The sequence below is a fragment of the Parasteatoda tepidariorum genome, chromosome 7 (assembly GCF_982258835.1).
Source record: "Parasteatoda tepidariorum strain Cologne lab strain chromosome 7, Ptep-v5.0, whole genome shotgun sequence".
In the NCBI taxonomy this organism is placed as follows: Eukaryota; Metazoa; Arthropoda; class Arachnida; order Araneae; family Theridiidae; genus Parasteatoda; species Parasteatoda tepidariorum.
Genome location: NC_141761.1, coordinates 97457334 through 97478508, shown reverse-complemented (window position 1 = coordinate 97478508; position 21175 = coordinate 97457334). Strand labels below are relative to the sequence as shown.

The following is a 21175-nucleotide window of genomic DNA, read 5'->3' as shown; positions in this document are numbered from 1 at the left end:
GCACTGTATTGATAATGTACCTATAATACATTAAAAATTAATTTAATAAGAATATGAAATTATATATTGCAGTAATGTTGCTAAAAAATTTATAGTACTGTAATTTATTAATGCAGTAATAATAAGATTGAAATATTTATGATTTTAATAACAAAGTATTCACGTTCTTATTAAAGAAAAATTATATTATTTTTATTTTAAACCCCTCAAGCCAATGCTAATATTATACTGTAGTATTATGTTCATAAAATTTGAAATTATTTAGCTTTGTAGCTCTAATAAAAGATAAAAAACGTATGTGTAGAAACAAAAAAAAATTTTTTTTAAAAAATAGAAAACCATGACTCTGTTTTTAAGATTTAAATACTTATAACTTGCAAAATACTTGATAAAAGATGCAAATATTGCTAAATGTGATGTAATATTGATAAAAGTCTAAAATTTGATTTGTTTTTTTTTTTTTTAAATTTAATTTATGACGGAAAAAAGTTTCATTCCATATATACAATAAGTTTCATTCCATATATATAATTTTAATCATATATAAAATAGCTTTCGCACAGATTTATTTATTTATTTTTCAAAATAATATTCTTTATCCAAAGAAGTACTTTTTAAAAAAATATTTGTCGACGAAATTGAGGAATATTTTTAAAAATAAATATAAAATGAACAAATAAAAAATCTATTGGAAATAAAATGTTTTTTTATTAAATATTTTTTATATAATATTTTTGAATAGAATATATATTTTACATAAGCATTAGCTAAATACCCATACTTTGTACTTGGAGAAAAAAGAATCAAAGTACTGAGCAACACTACAAAATCCTGTACAAAACTGAAAGACAAATACAAATAATAAATCTGATCCAAATAAATTCCAATGTTTTTTTGTATTTATTATTAGTTTTTGCCTTGATATTACCGGTAGTATTATGCTGTTAGATTAAACAAAACACGTACTTAGTTGTTCATCCCATCAAAGCAAAGATTAAATGTGTTCAGTATCATCTGGCATAACGCTTTTGCTCATGATATTCAAAATTTACCATAATCAAATTTCCTCTGTACTCTGTATTTTCAAGAGGCCGTAAAAAATCTATTTCCGCAATCTCTATCATAAAAATGCACGGGTATTGATACAGCTTTAATAGGCACAAAATTTGCTTATAAAATATTTTGTACCTATATTTATGAATATATTAAGTACCTATTATGAAACTGCATCATTTACCATAATGCAAGTGGTGCTAATAACCAAAATCAAGCCTCATTGGTATAAATAATAGTAAGACGTCTTTTTACGGTTTGCTTTTTAGTACATAGCTATATTTATATCAATTAATACCTATTACCAATTCATTCAATTAAGCATCATTGACGTCAACAAAGTTTGCTAATTTTTCACGCTTTTTTAAACGAATTAGTACCACTTATTTCCATTAATTTTGCTTTTTAACACATATTTCATATTTTACTTAATTTAGTATCTAGTTCAAAAATTAATTATCATTGGTGTCAATTAAAATATTGGCGTTTCCTTACTTTTTTCTTCAATGAATCGGTAGTATTTTTCAACTACTTTTGCTTTTTAGTACAATTTTTTTAAAATTTCAATTACCATTAATTTTAAATTATTTAGTTTTATAGTACCACGTTTTAAAAGCATAACAAAATAAAATGTGGTCAGATAACCTTAGAAATATTTAACTTAAGATGTAGTTGGCCTATCACGATGGCGTTGACCATTCAGATAACCTGATATACCGAATAAAAAGTAATTAAATATTACAGAACGCGCAAATTTTAGAGCTATAAGCAAGCATAACTCATGTTTGTTCACTCATGTTTGTTTTAAACATGAGTTCATGTTTGTTTGTTTATCACTCATGTTTGTTTTAAAATTTTCAACAAAACCGAATCGTCTATAATTTAATTTAAGACGCTGTCTTCCGCTAAGCAAATGAAAAAATTCAATTTTTAAAATGTATTCTATTTTTCAAATGAATTAAAAATATAAAGATATACAATTAGTTTTCGTAATTATTTCACAATTGTACACATTTAGCTTCATATTGAGTACCCTATTTTCAGTATATACGCTTTCCGGTATACAGACGCAGACACAAATTCTGTAATTTAAAAAACTGAGATTTTTCTTCGATGCACATATGTCCATCACAGTTTTAAAAAAAAAAAATTATCTGATTTTTTTAAAAAATATATAGCATTAACAAATAAAAATTAAAATTATTTTTTTTAAAAAGTTTGTTTTTTAAGAAAATGTTTTAAAAATAAGTTCATTTCATGCAAGTTAGTTATAATCATACATAAATGAATTATATACAAGTATAAAAAATATAAATATCCATTAATTGTCTGTATGACAGATATTAATTTCAGATGAATCAGTTACTTACAGCTTTGCATCTTGGATGATCACACCGTAGATCAAAATCTGGCCATCCATCTAAATCACTGTCTGGGCCGCACATATGTCCATCACCGGCCCAACCGATTCGGCACTGACAAAGCAAAGCAAAAAATGAATATATATTTTCATGTGAAACCAAGTATAGTAAATAAAAAATTTTTAATGAAAAATTTTACTTTGAACGTGATGAAACTGAAAAATTGAATTTACAAACTAGAATAAAAACAATAAAAATTCCATTACTTATAGAAGTGAGTTCGATATATATATATATATATATATATATATATATATATATATATATATATATATATATATATATATATATATATATATATATATATATTATTTACAATTTTTATTTTTTATTTATTTTAGGTAATTAAAATATACCAGTATGTCATTCCCACACTTGTCCCCACTGCTGATTTAAAAAAAGAAAAAAATTGTTTCTGAAAAAAAATTTTTTTTTTTACAAATTCGTGTTTTTTTCTTCAGAATACTGAAATATAAAATTCAGAAAATCAATTTTAAATTTAATTTCTGATAAAAATATTAACACAGCACTATTTTAAACTTTGTCCCCAGTGTTTCGCGTCATTCCCTCACAACAATGTTCTTATCACCTGCAATCTTCTTAGAATAAAAATATTTTAATAAAAACTTCTGAAGTTAACAACTAGTATCATAGAACAAAATTGCAGTATGTTTCCATCTTCAACTTAAAGAAGCTTTGCTGTGGAATAAATTTGAATGAATCAAACCAGGTGAAATTTTTTGCATTTGTCATTCCCTCATGTCACTTTTTAGAGTAAAATAAAATACAACTTCATCGAGAAAGTGGATAATTATATGTTTCTTTCTTGTATGAATATAATTGTATGTGATTGACTTCAGAAATTAATTAGGCCTAACTGTTATTTTTAAATTTTATTGAATTCGTCATTCCCTCACTAGTGTATAAAGTGAGGGAATGACGCTGAAGTGAGGTAATGATTCAAGATGAGTATATTATGACATTTTTTTGTTCAATCGTGCCAGTCAATTTTATTTCCCAAACCTGTAAAAACTATTAAATATATAAGACTAAATTATAATAAATATTAGATATACTTAGTATGTTATCATTTTCAAACTTTAGGTAGATGTAACTTAGATAAAAAACATGTATTAAAATAAAATATCATTCCCTCACTATTAGTGTCATTCCCTCACTTTTTAAATAGAGAAAATAATTAATTTACTTATTAATTAATTTGAAAAATAAATTAAAAAATTAATAAATTAATTTATTAAATTAATTTATTAAATTAATTTATTTATTTATTAAATTAATTAATTAATTATTAATTACTGTAAATTGAATTAATTAATTATAAATTAATTATTAAAAAAATTATTTAATTTAAATATTAAGTATAATTTATAGGATATATACTTTCTTTATAATGCCATTACATATTTCTATTAATATAAAAAGTTTCAGAGCTTTTTATTCACTTTACTTTTTTGGGATTTTATGATATATATATATATATATATATATATATATATATATATATATATATATAAAACGAAAATCCCTAGGTGTCAGAACATATTATGATCGGATGAGAATTAATTCAATCAGCTTATTATCTGTTGTTTTCACTTATTAATAAGCTGCTTCATCGAATTTATTGAACTGCCATTTTACATGTAAGTCTACTAAAATTTTTGAGGTTTTTTTTATAAATATTTTGTAAATAATTACAACTTACTCTGCATTGATATCGGGAAAATCCTCGTCTTAGCTCGCACTCTGCATTAGGATCACAAATGGTACCGTCGGGACACGAACCAGGGTGCTGATGGCATCCAACGCTTTGGTTACCCACAAAACCTTCTCTGCATTCACCGCAGATGTAAGATCCCTGAAATTACAGATTATTTCGTGTTAAACATAAAAATTAAAATAATAATACAAAAAATTCTAGTAAAACATAAAAATTCCATCTGCAAAATTTCATTAGAAACTATGATTAGAGTTAAAAAAGACAACATATTGCTTTTTAATCAACTCAGATTGATTCACGACGTTTAGGTTTTCCCTGTAATTTCGAGCTACGTGCATCATGAAATTTTGTGCATTTATTTTAATGTAAAATGTTTTATTACTATTAAAACAACTAAAATTTGTCTTTATGTTATAATTCTAGACATCCAACTTAAACAATAATTATGCATAAACATAATGTGCCATACTTATTATTCATTTTATTCAAATAATCCCTAAAGTTCCAATTTTTTTCAGGTAAAATAATCATTTTAAAATCAGTAAATTTATTTATCGTTGTATTTTCAAAATTAATAGTGGACAGATTGAATTTTTGCATTTTTTAAAATTTTTACGAAGAACATTTTTGCTAGATTTTAGAGTGAAATATTTGTGAAAATACAGCATGTAATATAGAATTTTTTTTAGGAACTAAATAATGTGTTCGCAAAAAATCTATCTATCTATCTCTATCTATATATCTATATATATATATATAACATAGCACTTTTAACAACGTTATAATTAAAAATATTTGTGCACGGATTTTGAAAGTTTTTTAGCAACCTTTCAAAATCTAATGCACCGCCTAATGTATAGATGGAACATAGCTTAGGACTGAAAAAAGGAACTTTTTTCATACATATAACAAAATTGTTGAACGATTGAAAAGACAAAAATTGCTGAACGAACATCACGGGTTAATGTTGCTTTACAAATTAAGAACACGCACACATTACAGATTAAATAGTTTATGGTTCTGTGAAAGCATCAAAATTAATTACAAAATGATTGGTTTGGAGTTTAATTTTGCACTATATCTGCACTTTACAATGATAGGCTATAAGTAAACTTTTGGGAATTCTACTTGATGGCGATTCAAGGACAGTACTAGCTCATGCGTACACTTCAATATAACAATTTATATCGGGGAACAGATGGTAGTAATAATCCCCTAACATCCGCATCATGCTACCAAACCATCAAGGACTTCACATAAGGCACACCCGCAATAACAAGAGCAGAGGGTTGCGCTTCACAAAACGATGGTAATGTTTGTGCTCGTTGAAATAAGAGTAAATTTTGGGTTTCTCTCATTGAATAATCAGACAAACCCAGCCCTTAACGTGAGGAATCAAACCCCGAACCTTAGACACCCCGAAAGGGGGATCAAATCTTGAGCGAAAGTTGAAACCACCACACCAATTAGGTGTCCAATCGGAAAATAACAGGAATATTTTTTTATCCTTTTAATCTATAACTCATTATGTATGTGCATAATTTAGAAATGTGTATAGATAGACTTTAAAATTCAGTTATACGAGAATCCATAACGTTATGTTTTATTTTCTAAATTATAAAGCATCGGTTTTGGGAAAATTTGCTCATTTATTATTTTTTGTTTAACATCGTTGTTTTATTTGTTTAGTTGTCATAATATTTCAGCTTAACAGAAATCATTGATATGATAACTGATGTTTCCGAAAAGATAAGACAAAAGTTTTCTTGTAGTTCTCTGAACGAAATGTTTACTGAAGAGAAATTTAAAAATATATGTGTTTGACCTTATTTGTTTGACCTGAAAATATTCGTAGTTCACGCAATTCAGGTGCGTATTTTAGGAAATGAGTGAATATTTCACCATGTATCTTATAATACTTCGCCAATAGGTGCCTCGGGGGTCGTCATGACATCCAAGTTTCACAAATGCACGTGACATAATTAACTTAATTGAATTTCGTGAGGTAGATACTTATAGAATACTTAAAGGTTATGTAATCGTGGGATAGATTTAATTCTCAATCGACAATTGCTGATATTTGATAGTTTTAACAGTTGAATTGGAGAGATAAATATTGAAATTTAAATGGATTAAAATAATGATTTCGATGTTTAAACGAGGTAATTTATTAAAGTTATTTTTAATGTGTTGTTTCAAGAACTGTTTGATTGATATTTTACAAATGTAGTTAGGTTGGGGAGCGGAGGGCAAAGATCGGGTGATATGCCTCTTACTCCCATCTAAACTATGAATCATCACTAGATTAGTTTTTTGTAGCTAATTGAGATAATGTTATGGTGTGCATAATATATTTTTGTGAGATTTCAACAAGTATTCTTGGTTAAGTTGTTTTGTATGTGTTTAGCCATTGCTCTCTATTCGTTTACTATGAGCTAATCTAAGTAAAAAGTTACTTATCCAATGCACTGTTTGAAATCATAAAAATTTGTAAAAATTTCATAAATTTTTAATGATTTTAATAAATTTCTAATTTCGCAGAATTAGAGATTGTTATAAAAATATATTAATAATTTTTATTAAAAAAAACCTTGTGTGTTCCATGTACTGTTCTCTGACGCTTCCCAACCCACAAAGATTGCCAAACAATCTTATACGTTTTGTTGCGCTAACCAAGCTCTCTTCACTCTTTACTAAGTAAAACCCATTTAAAATGTGTTTGATCGAGAAATCTAAATTGAAATCAGTTTTTAAAATCCTTAAAACTAATTCCACTTTAATAAAATTAATAGTCAATAATAAGTTATTGAAAAAGAATAATTTTTAAATTGAAATAACTGACATGCAATAGAAAAACTTGCAGAAACAAAACAATAATTATGCTTTTGAAAAAAACATTTACCACTAAAGATACACTACTTTGTTAAAAAAACACTTATGTTTTAAAAAACTTTGTCAATGTAAAGCTGTCAAATGTCTTAACTATAAGGAAGTTAAATTGAAATAAATGACATGTTATGGAAAAACTTGCTGAAACAAAACAATAACTTTGCTTTTAAAACACATTTACCGTTAAAGATACACTACTTTGTTAAAAGAAAACAGTTATGATTTAAAGAACTTTGTCACTGCAAAGCTGTCAAATGTCTTAACTATAAGGAAGTTAAATTGAAATAAATAACATGTTATGGAAAAACTTGCTGAAACAAAACAATAACTTTGCTTTTAAAACACATTTACCGTTAAAGATACACTGCTTTATTAAAAACACAGTTATAAATTTCAGAACTTTGAGCTTTAACTATAAAGTTGCCTACTATTTTTACTATAAAGAAGTTAAATTGAAATAAATAACATGTTATTGAAAAACTTGTAGGAACAAAACAATAATTTTGCTTTTAAAACACATTTACTATTAAAGACTTTGTTAAAAACACAGTTATGATTTAAAGAACTTTGTTACTGTAAAGCTGTAAAATGTCCTAACTGTAAGGAAGTTAAATTGAAAAAACTTGCAGAAACAAAACAATAATTATGTTTTTAAAAAACAATAAAAGCATACGCTTTACATTTCATTTCTCTGTTGCTAACGCGAAAAAGCGATTTGGACTTTCTTTGTCACCGTGTAATATATATGTTATTGTTAATGATCGAAATAGGTGGTTGTTGACTTCCATTGGTGAATGTTGACAATCACATAGTCGCTTTGGTAAATGTCCGAAATATATACTAGGACTAGTTATGGGCCACTACCCGGTATACATTTAGCCGGTACTCTGAACAGATATTAAAATATCGAACAAATATGATATTATCAATGAATAAATTAATGTAAAATCGGATATAACAAATATTTCAGACATCCAACAAAGCGACTATGTGATTGTTGACATTCTGTTGACTTCGGTCTATATTATTGCTTTGTTAAATCCCAACCTCATAGTCTCAAAAATCAAAATAGTTAAATTTGCTTTAAAAAAAACTTTTAGTTGCGTGATTAAAACTTAACGTAAAAATTTTAAATTGCCGGCAAAAGAAAAAGAGATTTGAAAATAACGCTTTGTTAAACTAACATCATGTTCTTAAAAATCAAAAATAGTTTAAATTCACTTTATATACGATGAATATAGCAAAAAAGAGATATAAAATTTCACAAAGCATTACGTATTAAATTTTCCAAAAATAAAACCAAAAACTATTATTACAAAGCATACAAGTCTCCTAACACCGTATTTGGCGAGTTTTTCTTTTTTTATTCTCTTGTTCTTGGAGGATCTTGCAGGATGCGAATTTTTACAACAATGAATATTTTTTCCTTGGCGATAATGGGATAGAAGTTTCTTCTAAAAACCCTTTAAGGCATTGCTTCTGAGATAATCTTATTGTTGCTTTCAAACGCTGTAAACTTTTCGCTGGGAACCGAAAATTTTGAAAAGGACAGCATTTTTATTTGAGAGATTGCATCGCTTCGTTTAGCATTTATGCATTGTTATTTCTAACAAAAGCTTCAAATGAGAAAATAAATTATTTCTGGCAATATTTTGTATTTACAAAAAAACTATTAACGTTTTTAAATGTTATTTTTTTTACGTGCTAAACTTTTTAATCCAATAAAATAACAAAAAAATGATAAATTACTTATAAAAAATGATATGGCGTGAAACGTAACGATTCTTTTTTATTCGGTAGAGTGTAATGGCTTAGTTTAAAAAGAAAACTTGTTATTGGAGTGGAATTTTCTTAAGATAAATTAACGAAATATACTTTCTTTTCAGTTGACAGAAGTTTTTTGTGAAGTTAAATAAGCGTAAACACATCACCTTAAGATTATTTCAACAATTTCTCTTCATCATTTAATCTTTCATAATGGAATAAAAATGCTATATTTCGCATTAAAATTAAGTTCTTAATCTTTGTAATTTGAGGAAGAAAAAAAATCTGTTTTCTTGAACTAGATTTTGACAGGGGTTTGTTAAAAAAATGTCTTTTCTTTGCAAAGAACAAACGATTACGTTCTGAAATTCATAGAAATAATTATAATATTCCATTTATGAGCTTCCTACATGCATTAGCAAAACTTAAATATTTTTCTTAATGCGGTTTTATTTTCAAGGATTTTACAACTTCTATAATTTTTATCACATTTTCCTATAAGTTAACAGCATGTATTCTAATATGTTTTAACAGCATTCTAATATGTTTCAAGATTGTTTTGACCTTTGAAGGAATTTGGTTGCGAATCGAGAGATACCATAACGATGGGAATCAGTTTGTTGGGATGTAAAGATGGTCAGTGAGCAATACTGACCACATTGTATGTTAATTATTTCATTTAATTATTTTAATTATTGTATAGAATTGTAAATAATTATTGTATATTAATTAATTTAGTTAAAACCCTATAAAGACAGTTTGAGAACAAAATTAACAGACGTCTGTTCAAAGCGTATAAAGCTTGGCGAGAATAAAAATTTGTTCTCTGGGAAGAACTCAGCAAATTTACATTTCTTTCATCCTTTATTTTTTTTAAACTTATTATTCTGAAAGTCCAGCATCATTAAGAACCTTGTATTATTTTTGAATTAATCAACGATGCTCAAGCAAAAATTAATCTTACGACACTTATTGCGATTGATTTTCAGCATCAATTAACACTGATAATCTTGCGTTTCTATCCTTTTCATTTTTTTAATTGATTTTTAAAAATTTCAGTCACTTTTCGGAAGGATGTTAACAATGTATTAATTAATCAATGACGTTCAAGAAAGAATTAGTTAATGCAAAATTTCCTCGGACTGAATTACAATATCTATTAAGTCCTATAAACGTACATGTTACGCCTGCTTTCGATTTTATTTAATTTTTCAAAATGTCGCTCATTTTTATGTCACTTGGCATGCATTAATTAATCATTTACGATTAAGTAAAAATTGATTAACGTGACATTTGTTACGAGTGAATTGCAGCATCGATCTACTTATATAACCATACACTTCTATCTTCGATCGATTTTCTTCAATTTTTCGAAATGTCGGCCATTTTTGCGTAACTTGGTATTATGTATTAATTAATCAATGCTGCTTAAATAAAGATTAATTAATGTGGCATTTGTTACGATTTAATTGCAACATCGATCAACACATGTAACCGTACATTTCTATTTCCTTTCGATTTTATTTAATTATACTTGTGCTACTTGATATTATGTATTATTTATTCAATGATGCTATAAATTACTCAATGCCGCATTTTTAGTAACAATTAATATAACAGCTTTAAAGAGATATTTTACATTAATTTAAAAATTACTTTTTCAAGAAATATACGTTACCATTGTATTAATGCAGCGAGAATTTGTTGCACACCTTCCATTGTTGGTTTTACATTCATCCACATCGTAACATGCCTAAGAAAATACAAGACAAAATCATAAAAAAGTTAAAATAAAAATGTTATAAAATTGCAAAAAAAAAACAAAACAAAAAAAATGAAATCTTCAATAATAAAACTGTTGTTTAAATTCTTCACATTTGGAATTTTTATTCTAACATTATGATAAAGTAGGCGGCAGACAGGCTGTCCATCCAACTAACCATAAAGTTTACGGTAAAAAAATATTTCTTTTCCTTTACTGGTTTGAAACCGTTTACAACTAGTATGGTTATAAAACCTTGAATACAAAACTGTACGACCATTCATAACTAGCATTGTTTCAAAACCGTAAAAAAGAAATTTAATCGGACATTAAAGCTAGGTAATGAACAGTAGGGGAGAGTGGTGTCAATTGTAACAGTGTACGATTGTAACAGAGCAAAAATTTCGAGTGTCGGGTTCTAGATTTGGTTCCTAGGTGGTGCACAAGGTGTATTTAACAAATCTACATGTACACCCCTGATGGCAACCATTTTTATGTACTTTTGAAAGAGTTACATCACAAAAGATATTTTCACGTCACGCAAGTACTTTTTTTGGTATTAGAATATTTTATTGTAACAAAGTAATTTTGTTTAAACAAATAAAAATTAGTAACCGAATATGTAAGTGGACACCTTAATTAACATTTCAATAAAAAAAAGATTAGTTTTGCTAATTAACTAGCATTGTTTTTAACAAATGAAGCTGAAATGGCGTCTTGGGGACAATTGTAACAATAAGTAAAGGGACGATTGCAACAGCTGAAAATAAATAATCTTATGTTTACAAACCATTACTTAACTCTTTAAGAACCACCAATAGTTTCCTATAGCATTTATATTATGTTGCATGTGCATTATTTTATTTGTCACCTTTCACAGCATAAATTAAAATTTTTAACCCCTTAAAGTTGAAAGTTTAACCCTTTAGGTCTCTGCTCATTATTATTTTTACTCCTAAAATATCACTACTATTTTGATCAATAAAGAAATATATCACAACTATGATACTATGTATAATTAACTATGTTTTAGTTGAATTTATGAACTGTTACAATTGACCCCGTAAGTGGGGACAATTGTAACAAGTGCTCGACTATCAAAAATTGTTAATAACTAATATAATAACATTTAAAATTAGGTAGTTATTTTTTTTTCTAGTAGAGGATAGTCTACTTTACTCGTCTGTCAATTAATATTAATAATATATTGGATTTTTCGTTAGTTAAAAATAGTTAAGTAAAAAATGCTACAATTGACACCATTCTCCCCTACACACTGGAAACTCTTCATGTGTTGAAGGGAATGGTGGTGTCGAACCCCCGTTCTGCCGGTTCTGAGACTAACAGATTAGCTTTCTCGACTAGGTACCCGGCTGCAGGGAACTAAGTGGTTTTATTAGATGGTCTTAGTTGGGGCGATTAAATTCTGGTTGCTTAACCGTATTAGGTCAAATCAGTTCATAAACGGTTTTTCTGATAGTTAACACTTTGAATACCATCTTATTTATGGTTATTGGACTGTTTTGCTTCAATATGGTTAAGTAATAATTACATAAATTGTTATTCAACCAGTTTTTCTGAGAAATTTTTAATATTGTATACAAAATTCAGTTTTCTAACGATTAACATTTTAAGAAACTTACATAACAATTCAATAAAATTGCCTAAAAGTGTATAGTGCAAGGTGTACAGTAGAAATATCTATCTATTTCTAGAGAACTTGTCCTCCGTGTCAAAAATTATTCACATTCGGGTTCGCCGATTTTTATTTAAGTTAGGAAGAAATAAAAGCAAGACCCAAAGAATACGAATCAAGTGAAGAAGGCGGTGTGAAAATCATAAAAACCATATTTGTTGCCTAATGAACTTGAAAGTTGTTTCTAATAATCCTCTTTCAACTCTTCTGTTTTGCCTCTGGTGATCAAAGAGATTTTGTTCAGATGTGAATTATCAATATTCGATACATTTTGGTTTTTTCTTAAACAAAATATTAATTTGCGATCTTCAAGACTTCACTTCAATTCAAACAAGAATTCCAAAAACTCACGATATCAATACTTTATATAATAGAGTCAATATCTTTATATAATAGAGTCAATGATCAGTATTTTATATAATAGAGTAATGCAGAGCAGCGATGGCTCAGGGGATAGAGCGTTCGCCTTCCAATGAGGCGAACTGGGTTCGAATCCCAGTCGATTCGAATTCCGCATCCGGCTTGCACTGATCGCCGTGCTGACGTGAAATATCCTCAGTGGTAGACGAATCATGGGTTAGAGTTCCCTTGTCGTCAGGCTAACCGTGGGAGGTTCTCTTCGTGGTTTCCTCTCCATGTAACGCAAATGCGGGTTAGTTCTATCAAAAAGTCCTCCACGAAGGCAATTTTCTCCTAATGCTCGATCCAGAAGTTCCTTTGTCTTCTGGATTGGGTTCAAAATTACAAGACTCGGGAGTTGAACATTAGCAGTCGTAAACCCATAAAATTGGGTCGGCTGTTCAACGACGGTTAGAAAATAAAAATAAAATAGAGTAATGCATAAAAAATAATAATTTTTATAAGCATTTTAGGGTATAAATAATTCTGCGTAGAAAGCCTATTGGTGTTCGTAAACAATTTCCAATTTTGCACACTTCTTTTTCAGCCATCATTAATTAAAATTTTTATTTTAAAACAACTATAACAAAGTATAAAAAAATATAAAAAATATTGTATACTATTATTAATTGACATAGCGTTATATTTGTTTATTAATACTAATAAACGAATATTCATATATTCAAATACTTATATTACTCTAATCACTTCATACATATTCAGAAACCTTATAGTATAGCTACTCAGCTACACTATAAGGTTTCAGTTACAGTATTCAGCTTATACTAAGTATGAAGCTGAAAATCTACTCATTAGTGATTACAAATTAATACTTAAGCAAGGTAAAGCAGAGTCACTTTTGAGGAAGATAACATTAAAAACATCAAACCCTGTCTGATAACTCGAGAAAACTGACAGGAGCTGAAACCACTTTAATATTTACTTGTGATTCCGGTCAATAAAAGTAATTCAAAATATATCTGTTTTACCAATAGAACACCGAAGTCAAGCACCACTGGCTGCGGTCAGTGTGCGGGTGGGTGACCACTGAGATCAGTCTAGGAAGGGACCAAGGATGTGTGATACTGGTCCTCGTTAAACTGTTCTACCGTAAAGGGCTAGACTTCACGCGTAGGTCAAAAGTTTGCCGAAGCAAAGGTGCCATCACCTCTGCAGAGGATCAAAATTGTGATGGTATGTCTTCGGATCATCTTCGGAGATGTTTCCCAGGCCATCGCCAATACCCCATTGTGCAGCTCAAGTGCGACGTAAATAAACTACAACTGCAACTGCATCTGTTTAAAAAATTCTCACATTTTTCATGGAAGTAAAGTTTAGCCTGGATAGCATCTATAAAACTAAAATTTCATGGTCTGTATGCCTGAATCTATAAATTTCGTTTGCATAAAAAAAAAAGCATTTAAAGTTTTCAAATACATCCTAGTTGCTATTTCTTTTCCAAGTTGAAACTGGAATTAAAATTGAATTTCACTCACCTGCTTAACTCTGAGGGCATATTCTATTCCAACTCCTTCAACTGCTGGACCAGTGTATCCTATAGGACATGGATCACAACGATAACCCGGAGCTGTATTCCGACAGTTAACATCCCGGAAGCATGGACTGGCTAAATCACACTGTAGAAAAAAAAGTACATTTTTGATAATGGAACTGTAAATATTGACTAAATAAAATCGTAAATGTGAAATGTTAGCCTTTGACTATGTAAACTCTGACTAAAATGCATATTCGTAAAATGCATTTAAAACTACTAATGAACTGTGGTTCAAATATAAGTTTAATTTTTGAGTAATGTACTCGTAAAATGCATTCAAAACTACTATTGGACTAGGGTTTAAATATAAGTTTTGAAAAACATAAATAACGTCACATAGAACGGAATTTAGCATAAAACTTCATAGCAGCTTTTAATGAATTTTGAAAACTGGGTGATGCGTGAATTTTCTTTAAGTTTGATTTAGTTTATTTAGTTTCTTTGAGAATATGGTGATTTTCTTGTATAATCACTATAATATATTTCATAGTTAATTAAATGCGTGTGAGTTTGAAGCTTTCTTAGTTCTTTCCTTAATGATTAATATTAAAATAAATGAACTTTTAGGAACTAGTAATTAATTTCCCCGTAATTCTATGCATTAAATGCTATGCGTAATGTTATAAAAATCTTTATACTTTTTGTTATGTTTTCTAACATCGTATTCTAATTCCACCCTTTATTCCCCTGATATTATTTTTTAGTAACAGGAAGGGACGTTTGAAAAACTATGTGAATAATCAAAAGATGACTGCTTGTGCTCCAGTATTATAATTTGTTACTACGGAAACATTAATACCACAGATATTTTTTGAAAGAGAGCTTTGTCATGCATTATAAATTATATTGATAACTGCAAACTGTCCTACAAGTTTCAGTACATTCACCCCTTTTTTTAGGGGAGATGTGGGTGCTTTGAATGGGAATAATTGAATTTCTTTTGCAATTCATGATTTTACTCTAAATTGAATTAAAACACTTTCTAGAAGCCCAGACTAAAAGTTTAAGAGTTGTAAGGGTTTTGTGTACAAATGGTACAATTTTGTTTTTGTACCGATTTACGCATCTGACATTGATATCTAATCAAGTAAGGCATTGTTTTCTGTGTATATTTTTACGTTTCATTGTATGAAACTACTCATGTAAAATATGCCTCACATGTTCAAACAGCTTATAGAGTAGTAAATGTACATAAAAAACGTATGTAAAAAGTGTAGATAAGTACATGTCATAAGAAGTACCTTTTGTAAATCAAAACTATTGTAATTTTTGAACTACTTTTATTATCTTGTGTATATTCTTATTATTCGATACAGCATAAGACAATACATAGGAAACAATGCCTCACCTGCTTGCACATAGTAATGTCAGATGCATAAGTAGGTACTAGTAAAAAATCGTATTTTTTGTACATATATGTACATATAACTTCTAAAAGATTCGTCCGATCGTCTAGAAAATGATTTCATTCAATTTAACGTAAGTTAATGCATCGAACATAATGCCTAAGTTGTCAAACAAATAGAAATACAATGTTCTCTTTCAAATTATCCCCATTTTTCACAAAAAGAAACGCCTGATTTTACTGGACTAATGAGATTGAATAACATAAATTTTGGAATAATGTGGGATTTAAAGTAGGTCCTAGAGCAGAGACCACCAAGCCGTTGATCTCGAGCTACTAGTAGTTCGCGGTAATATTTTAGGACGGAAGTTCGAGATACGGAAGTTCGGCTTAACACTTCGAGTTCACTAACTTTGATCCTCAATTGAGTTAAAAACCAATTGTACTCATCAACAGAAAAAAAAAGTAAAGTTGGTAGATTCTTTTGGTTTGTAGCTCACAGTAGGAGTTAAAAATGGTACGGTAGTTCAGGCGTCCACTGTCCTAGAGTAACAAAAGGTTGGAAGAAATTGTAAATAACAGAATTTAACGAATTTACGATTTGTCGGAAAATTAACGCGCATGCGCTTTAAAGCTCAAATAACGTTAACGCTAGAGGGGGAACCGTAACTTATTGCATAGTTTCTTCTATTTATTATTCTATATTCGAAACACATCAATTTCCTTTAAATAATATCCATCCCTAAAAAATAATTATGTTTTTCGACACGAAAATTTTTGTAAATAAAAGTTGTGTCTCAATGTTTTCTTCCTAAACAAACAAAAAATATAAGAGTTTCCTTAACAATCTATAAAAATACAAACCTCATCTATGTCATCGCAGTATGTCCCGTTACCCGTAAAGCCTTCTGGACAAGGACCACATCGATAATAAGGTGGCGCATCTGTGTTTGTGCATCTGACGTTAGCACTACATGGCATTTCGGCACATCGATCTAGTGGCTTACACGATATCCCATCGCCGGTATAACCAGGAGGACAAGAACCACAACGATACCCAGTTTCAGTATCATAACAACGAACACCTACAGAAAACAAAAGCCCTTGATACAGTTGAACGGTTTACGACACTTTAGTGATAGGTCACATTTTCATAATGATTACAGGGACATTTTGGTAAATAAAACACCACAATACCTATGTCGGTTATACAATTTTTTTGTGCCTTATACTTATGGAAATTTCAGAAAATTATAACATATCTGGAAATAATACTAAGGTGGAATTTGATGCAAAAATATCAATTTTGCAAAAAGTCTGACTTTTATTATTCTTCACTGAGCCCTGCTCTTCAATTTATAAATATCACTGGTTCGCAATTTTTAATATAGCAATTGGGGTCGGAAATTTTGAAGCTGATTTTGACTATTTGTTATGCTGATATGCAAAAATTTCGATTTTCAGCTAGGCTTTGAAGATTCACCATAGCTAAATTGCGAAAAAAGGGGAAATTTCAGTTTTACAAATAAATAAAAACTGCTGGCTACCTGATATTTTGAACTAATTTCATGCATTTGGTGTCGGAAATTCTGAAGCTGTTTTGACTGTTCGTTATGCTGATTTATAATAAGCAAAAAGTTTTAGAATTTCAGTTATGCTTTGTAAATTCATCATTGCTAAATTGCGATTAATGTGGAAATCTCAGTTTTAAAGAAAATAAAACCCTCTTGCTGCCTGATATTTTGAACTGAATTCGACTATGTTCAGTATTAACTATATTCGTCTATATTTAGTCACAACTATATTTGTCTGATCTTTTGAAATGATTTGAATAATTTTAAATACTGAAAATAGTTTTCTTTATCATTCTAATTTAAGAACATTAGTGGATTTTCGGTAATTCTGTTAAGAAAGCAGTTGAAACTAGCAGAGAAAAAATTATTTTCGTTTTTTTAATCGCAAACTAAAATATAGCCCAAATCAATTTAAAAAATAGAAGCAACAAAAATAGATTTTGCGAGATTGTGTATAAAGAACGATCTTTCTCAACTTAACTACGCTGAATCTCCAACATTAGAGTCTACAGATAATTGCTTGCCAAGTAGAAGTTAACTTTAAACTGAAAGTTTCTATAGCTCAGCGATTCTCAACCTGTGGGGCGCGCCCCCCTAGGGGGTCGCGAGCAGGCCAGAGGGGTGGCGCGAGAATATTCCAGAGAAAATATTATTTAAAAAAAGTGATTAACTGGATGAAAGGAAAGCGCACATATACATAGAAAACAAAATACATTTTGACATATTTAATAACTTATTAAAGTGAAACAACTTATTAAATCAAAATTTAAGGTGGGGAGCCAATGGTGGCGTGGCCTTAAGGATTTTTTTATAATTTTCTGATTAAGTCTGTGCATCTGAATTTTTCCTGTAACATCTTACACCTATCTCTAACATATATCACGTATACTTTTAATTGTAAAACAAAATTTCATTTATTTTATAGTACAATTTTAAAATTTTAGCTTCTGCACCTAAGGTTTCGCACAGGTTCCAAAGGTGAGCCATGTTTTGAAATCACTTTTTCACTTACTCAAATTATCTTTAGAAAAAACACTTGAACTGGCAAACTTCTTTTAAAAAGGCACTTTAAGTGTCTTGCTGGTAGGAACAAGTTTCCCGACTTTAAAAAAGATATTTGTTTTCGGAGTGTATAATTTGTTTATTGATTTTACTTTGATAGTTCTTGTGTGAAGTCACTAGCGATTCTTTTGAGTTCACTCATTAGAATTAATCAAGAATTATTGAGTTAATTTTTTCAGAAGGATTAGCCAACAAGTAAAAGTTAAATAACCATACTAGAGTTAACTAACTAAACCCATAACTAATCTAAAAATACCCAAATTTGCAAGAAAATACCAGAATCGACCGCAAAAACACTCATAACTACCACGAAAATAAAAAAATACCTGAAAAAGGACTTTAAAATGCAAGCAAAACCAAAAAACTTGAAACAAAATATCGCAAAGTCTACTGAAGTGCAGAGAACGTCACAATATTATAAAAATTAAAAAAATACCAAAGTTCCACATTTGCTTAAAGCGAAATAAATCAATTGGCATTTAATTCAAACATTCCTTTTTGAGAAATAATATGCTACGTAATGATTTATAATTAACTCTTTTATAGATTTCACGTTTGCTTCCGCAGGTGGCCCGAGTGTTGCGCCACTTGGGAACATACTTAAGGTCTCTCTTACCATTTGCACGACATAAAACTATTAATCTGATAGATTAATTCGAATTAAAGTAATGTGGTTAAAGAAAAAGGAATAATCTTTCAAAAAACATATTATAACTTAAAGTTCTAAGAATTTAAACACATTATCTTCTCACCTGGAAATTAGAACGACAACTGCAAATAATTAAATCACTTCATACAATGGAGGCCATTCAAGGAAATATCTTCCAATTCAGCCTCGTGCACCTCAGATACAAGATTTACAATGCAGAAAGGACATCTTATGATTCAAAATAAATTTCATTTTACTTTGGGGGGGGGCTACGTTAGGAGCACTGGCCACCTTTGGCTTACCCACCTTACTTAATCAAACATACTAAATTTTTAAAAAAAATTAATAATTTTTAGTGACTTCCTTGGGTTTGTCCTGCAGAGCAAAGTTTTTTGAGGTGAGGCTTAATATTAGAAATAGCCACTCTCTGTCTTGTTTCTATATTTAGCCGTGATCTATATTTTGTCTTCAAAGATGCCACAGCAGAAAATCCTGTTTCACAAAGGTAGGATATTGAAAACGGTAATAGAATGCGAAATGCCCTTTGTTTCAGTGCAGAAAAATCCTCCTCCTACCAAAATTCAAATAGTGATTTATTACTAAATTGCATTTCAGTTTCGCCACTTGTCGTGAAGTCTATGAATTTTTCTTCCTCATCAATTGAGAGTCCTTCGGGAGTCTTATGAAATGGATTCCTAACCCACTCGTAACTTGCTAGCAGTTTGTCATGAACAGGAAAATACTTTTTAAAATTCTTTGCCAGAATGGCTAAATGATTTTCAATGGTTACAAACGTAACTTTCATATATTCTTCTTCAGCCTTTTAAGTTTTAGTTCAATTATTCACATTTGCAAACATTGTTAGGTTTTTTTGCTTTAAATTTCTGCCCCACAATTCTAATTTTCTACAAAAAGCATTAACTTCATCACTCGTATCCAACATATGTGTATTTGCTCCTTGGAGTTTAAGATTCAAGTTATTTAATTTCTCGAATATGACGACCAAGTATCTCAATTTCATCGCAAATAAACAATAGTGTAAATTCCCGGTTTCCGGTCTGTTATCTTCAAAGAAAATGATGATTTTTTCTCTTAATTCATGAGCACGTTGCAAAAATTTCTCACGTGATAAACATCTTGCCTCACATTTAAATAGTAACTCTGAATGTACTGAACCCATGCCATTACAAAGAGCAGAAAAAATTCTCGATCTCAGGGTTCTCATTTTTATATAATTTTAAATGGTTACACTCGCAGTTAATGCAATATTTAAACCAGGACGTATTTCTTTCGAACCCAAAGCTTCTCTGTGGATCATGCAATGTGTCCAGACGCATTGAGGCGATTTTTGTTTTACTAGTGCTCGTATACTTTCGAACCTTCCGGATATTGAACAAGCATATTCCGATGCATATTCTAGTGCAATTTTTGCATTCTGCGTTTGCATCATTCATAACATCATTTTAAATAGCAAATAGTGCTAGCGCTGTTGTTTTGAGTTCTATTGATTTGCAGAAAAGTAGTTCTACCACTGACATATTATCACAAAATCAAACATTGGCAATGAAATGAGCATCTTTATCAATATCTCTTGCTTCAAAGTTTATTGAAAACATTTTGTCACGCAACATCGAGAAAAGCTGACACTACATTTTCAGCTGTATCACCAATTCGACGAGGAACAGTATAATTTGAAAGAGGTATGGACTGTAATTGTTTTGAAAAATTAACTCCAAACATAGTTTCTACAATCTCAATTGCTCCTGAGTTTTACTTTACTTTTGTTTTGGTAGTTAGTTAAAAATAATTTAAAGACAATTAAAAATACTCAATATACATTATTGTTGTATACATTTTACTGTAAGTGGGGGGCGCAATGAAAATTATGATTGAAAACTGGGCCGCGAATACTGAAATGTTGAGAAACGCTGCTATAGCTCTTTCAACTGAAACTTGAAACATTCTTTCAATTGAAACTTCTATTATTCTTTCAGTTGAAACTTTTATTATTCTTTCAGTTGAAATTTTGAAGTCTTTTTAAATCAAAACCTATCAAAATCGATTGCAGAGGTCTGTCCAGGCGAAATTTACTACCGTTTACCGGTACCTTCACAAATTCAACTTTAAGAAAAAATACTTTTAAAAAAGCAAGTTCTCGTGCAAACCCCGTTCTCGTTGCAATCTATGAAAAAGAGCTTTCCTGCCAGCTGTCTTATACGAACAGGTCAGTTGGTGCAATGTGGTAAGCCAAACTGGGCGCTTACGCCA

At 29.5% G+C, this 21175-nt stretch overlaps 1 protein-coding gene across 1 annotated transcript in view; it reads right to left on the bottom strand.

Moving 5' to 3' along the window:
* Nucleotides 1-21175, bottom strand: part of LOC107456330 (cartilage oligomeric matrix protein) — a 106357-nt gene that overhangs the window by 48356 nt on the left and 36826 nt on the right. The window contains exons 8-12 of the mRNA XM_087168317.1: nucleotides 16487-16707; nucleotides 14219-14359; nucleotides 10544-10618; nucleotides 4198-4350; nucleotides 2424-2528 (exon numbers count right to left, since the gene is read on the bottom strand). Of these exons, the coding sequence (XP_087024443.1) occupies nucleotides 2424-2528; nucleotides 4198-4350; nucleotides 10544-10618; nucleotides 14219-14359; nucleotides 16487-16707 (695 nt within the window). The remainder of the gene's footprint in view (nucleotides 1-2423; nucleotides 2529-4197; nucleotides 4351-10543; nucleotides 10619-14218; nucleotides 14360-16486; nucleotides 16708-21175) is intronic.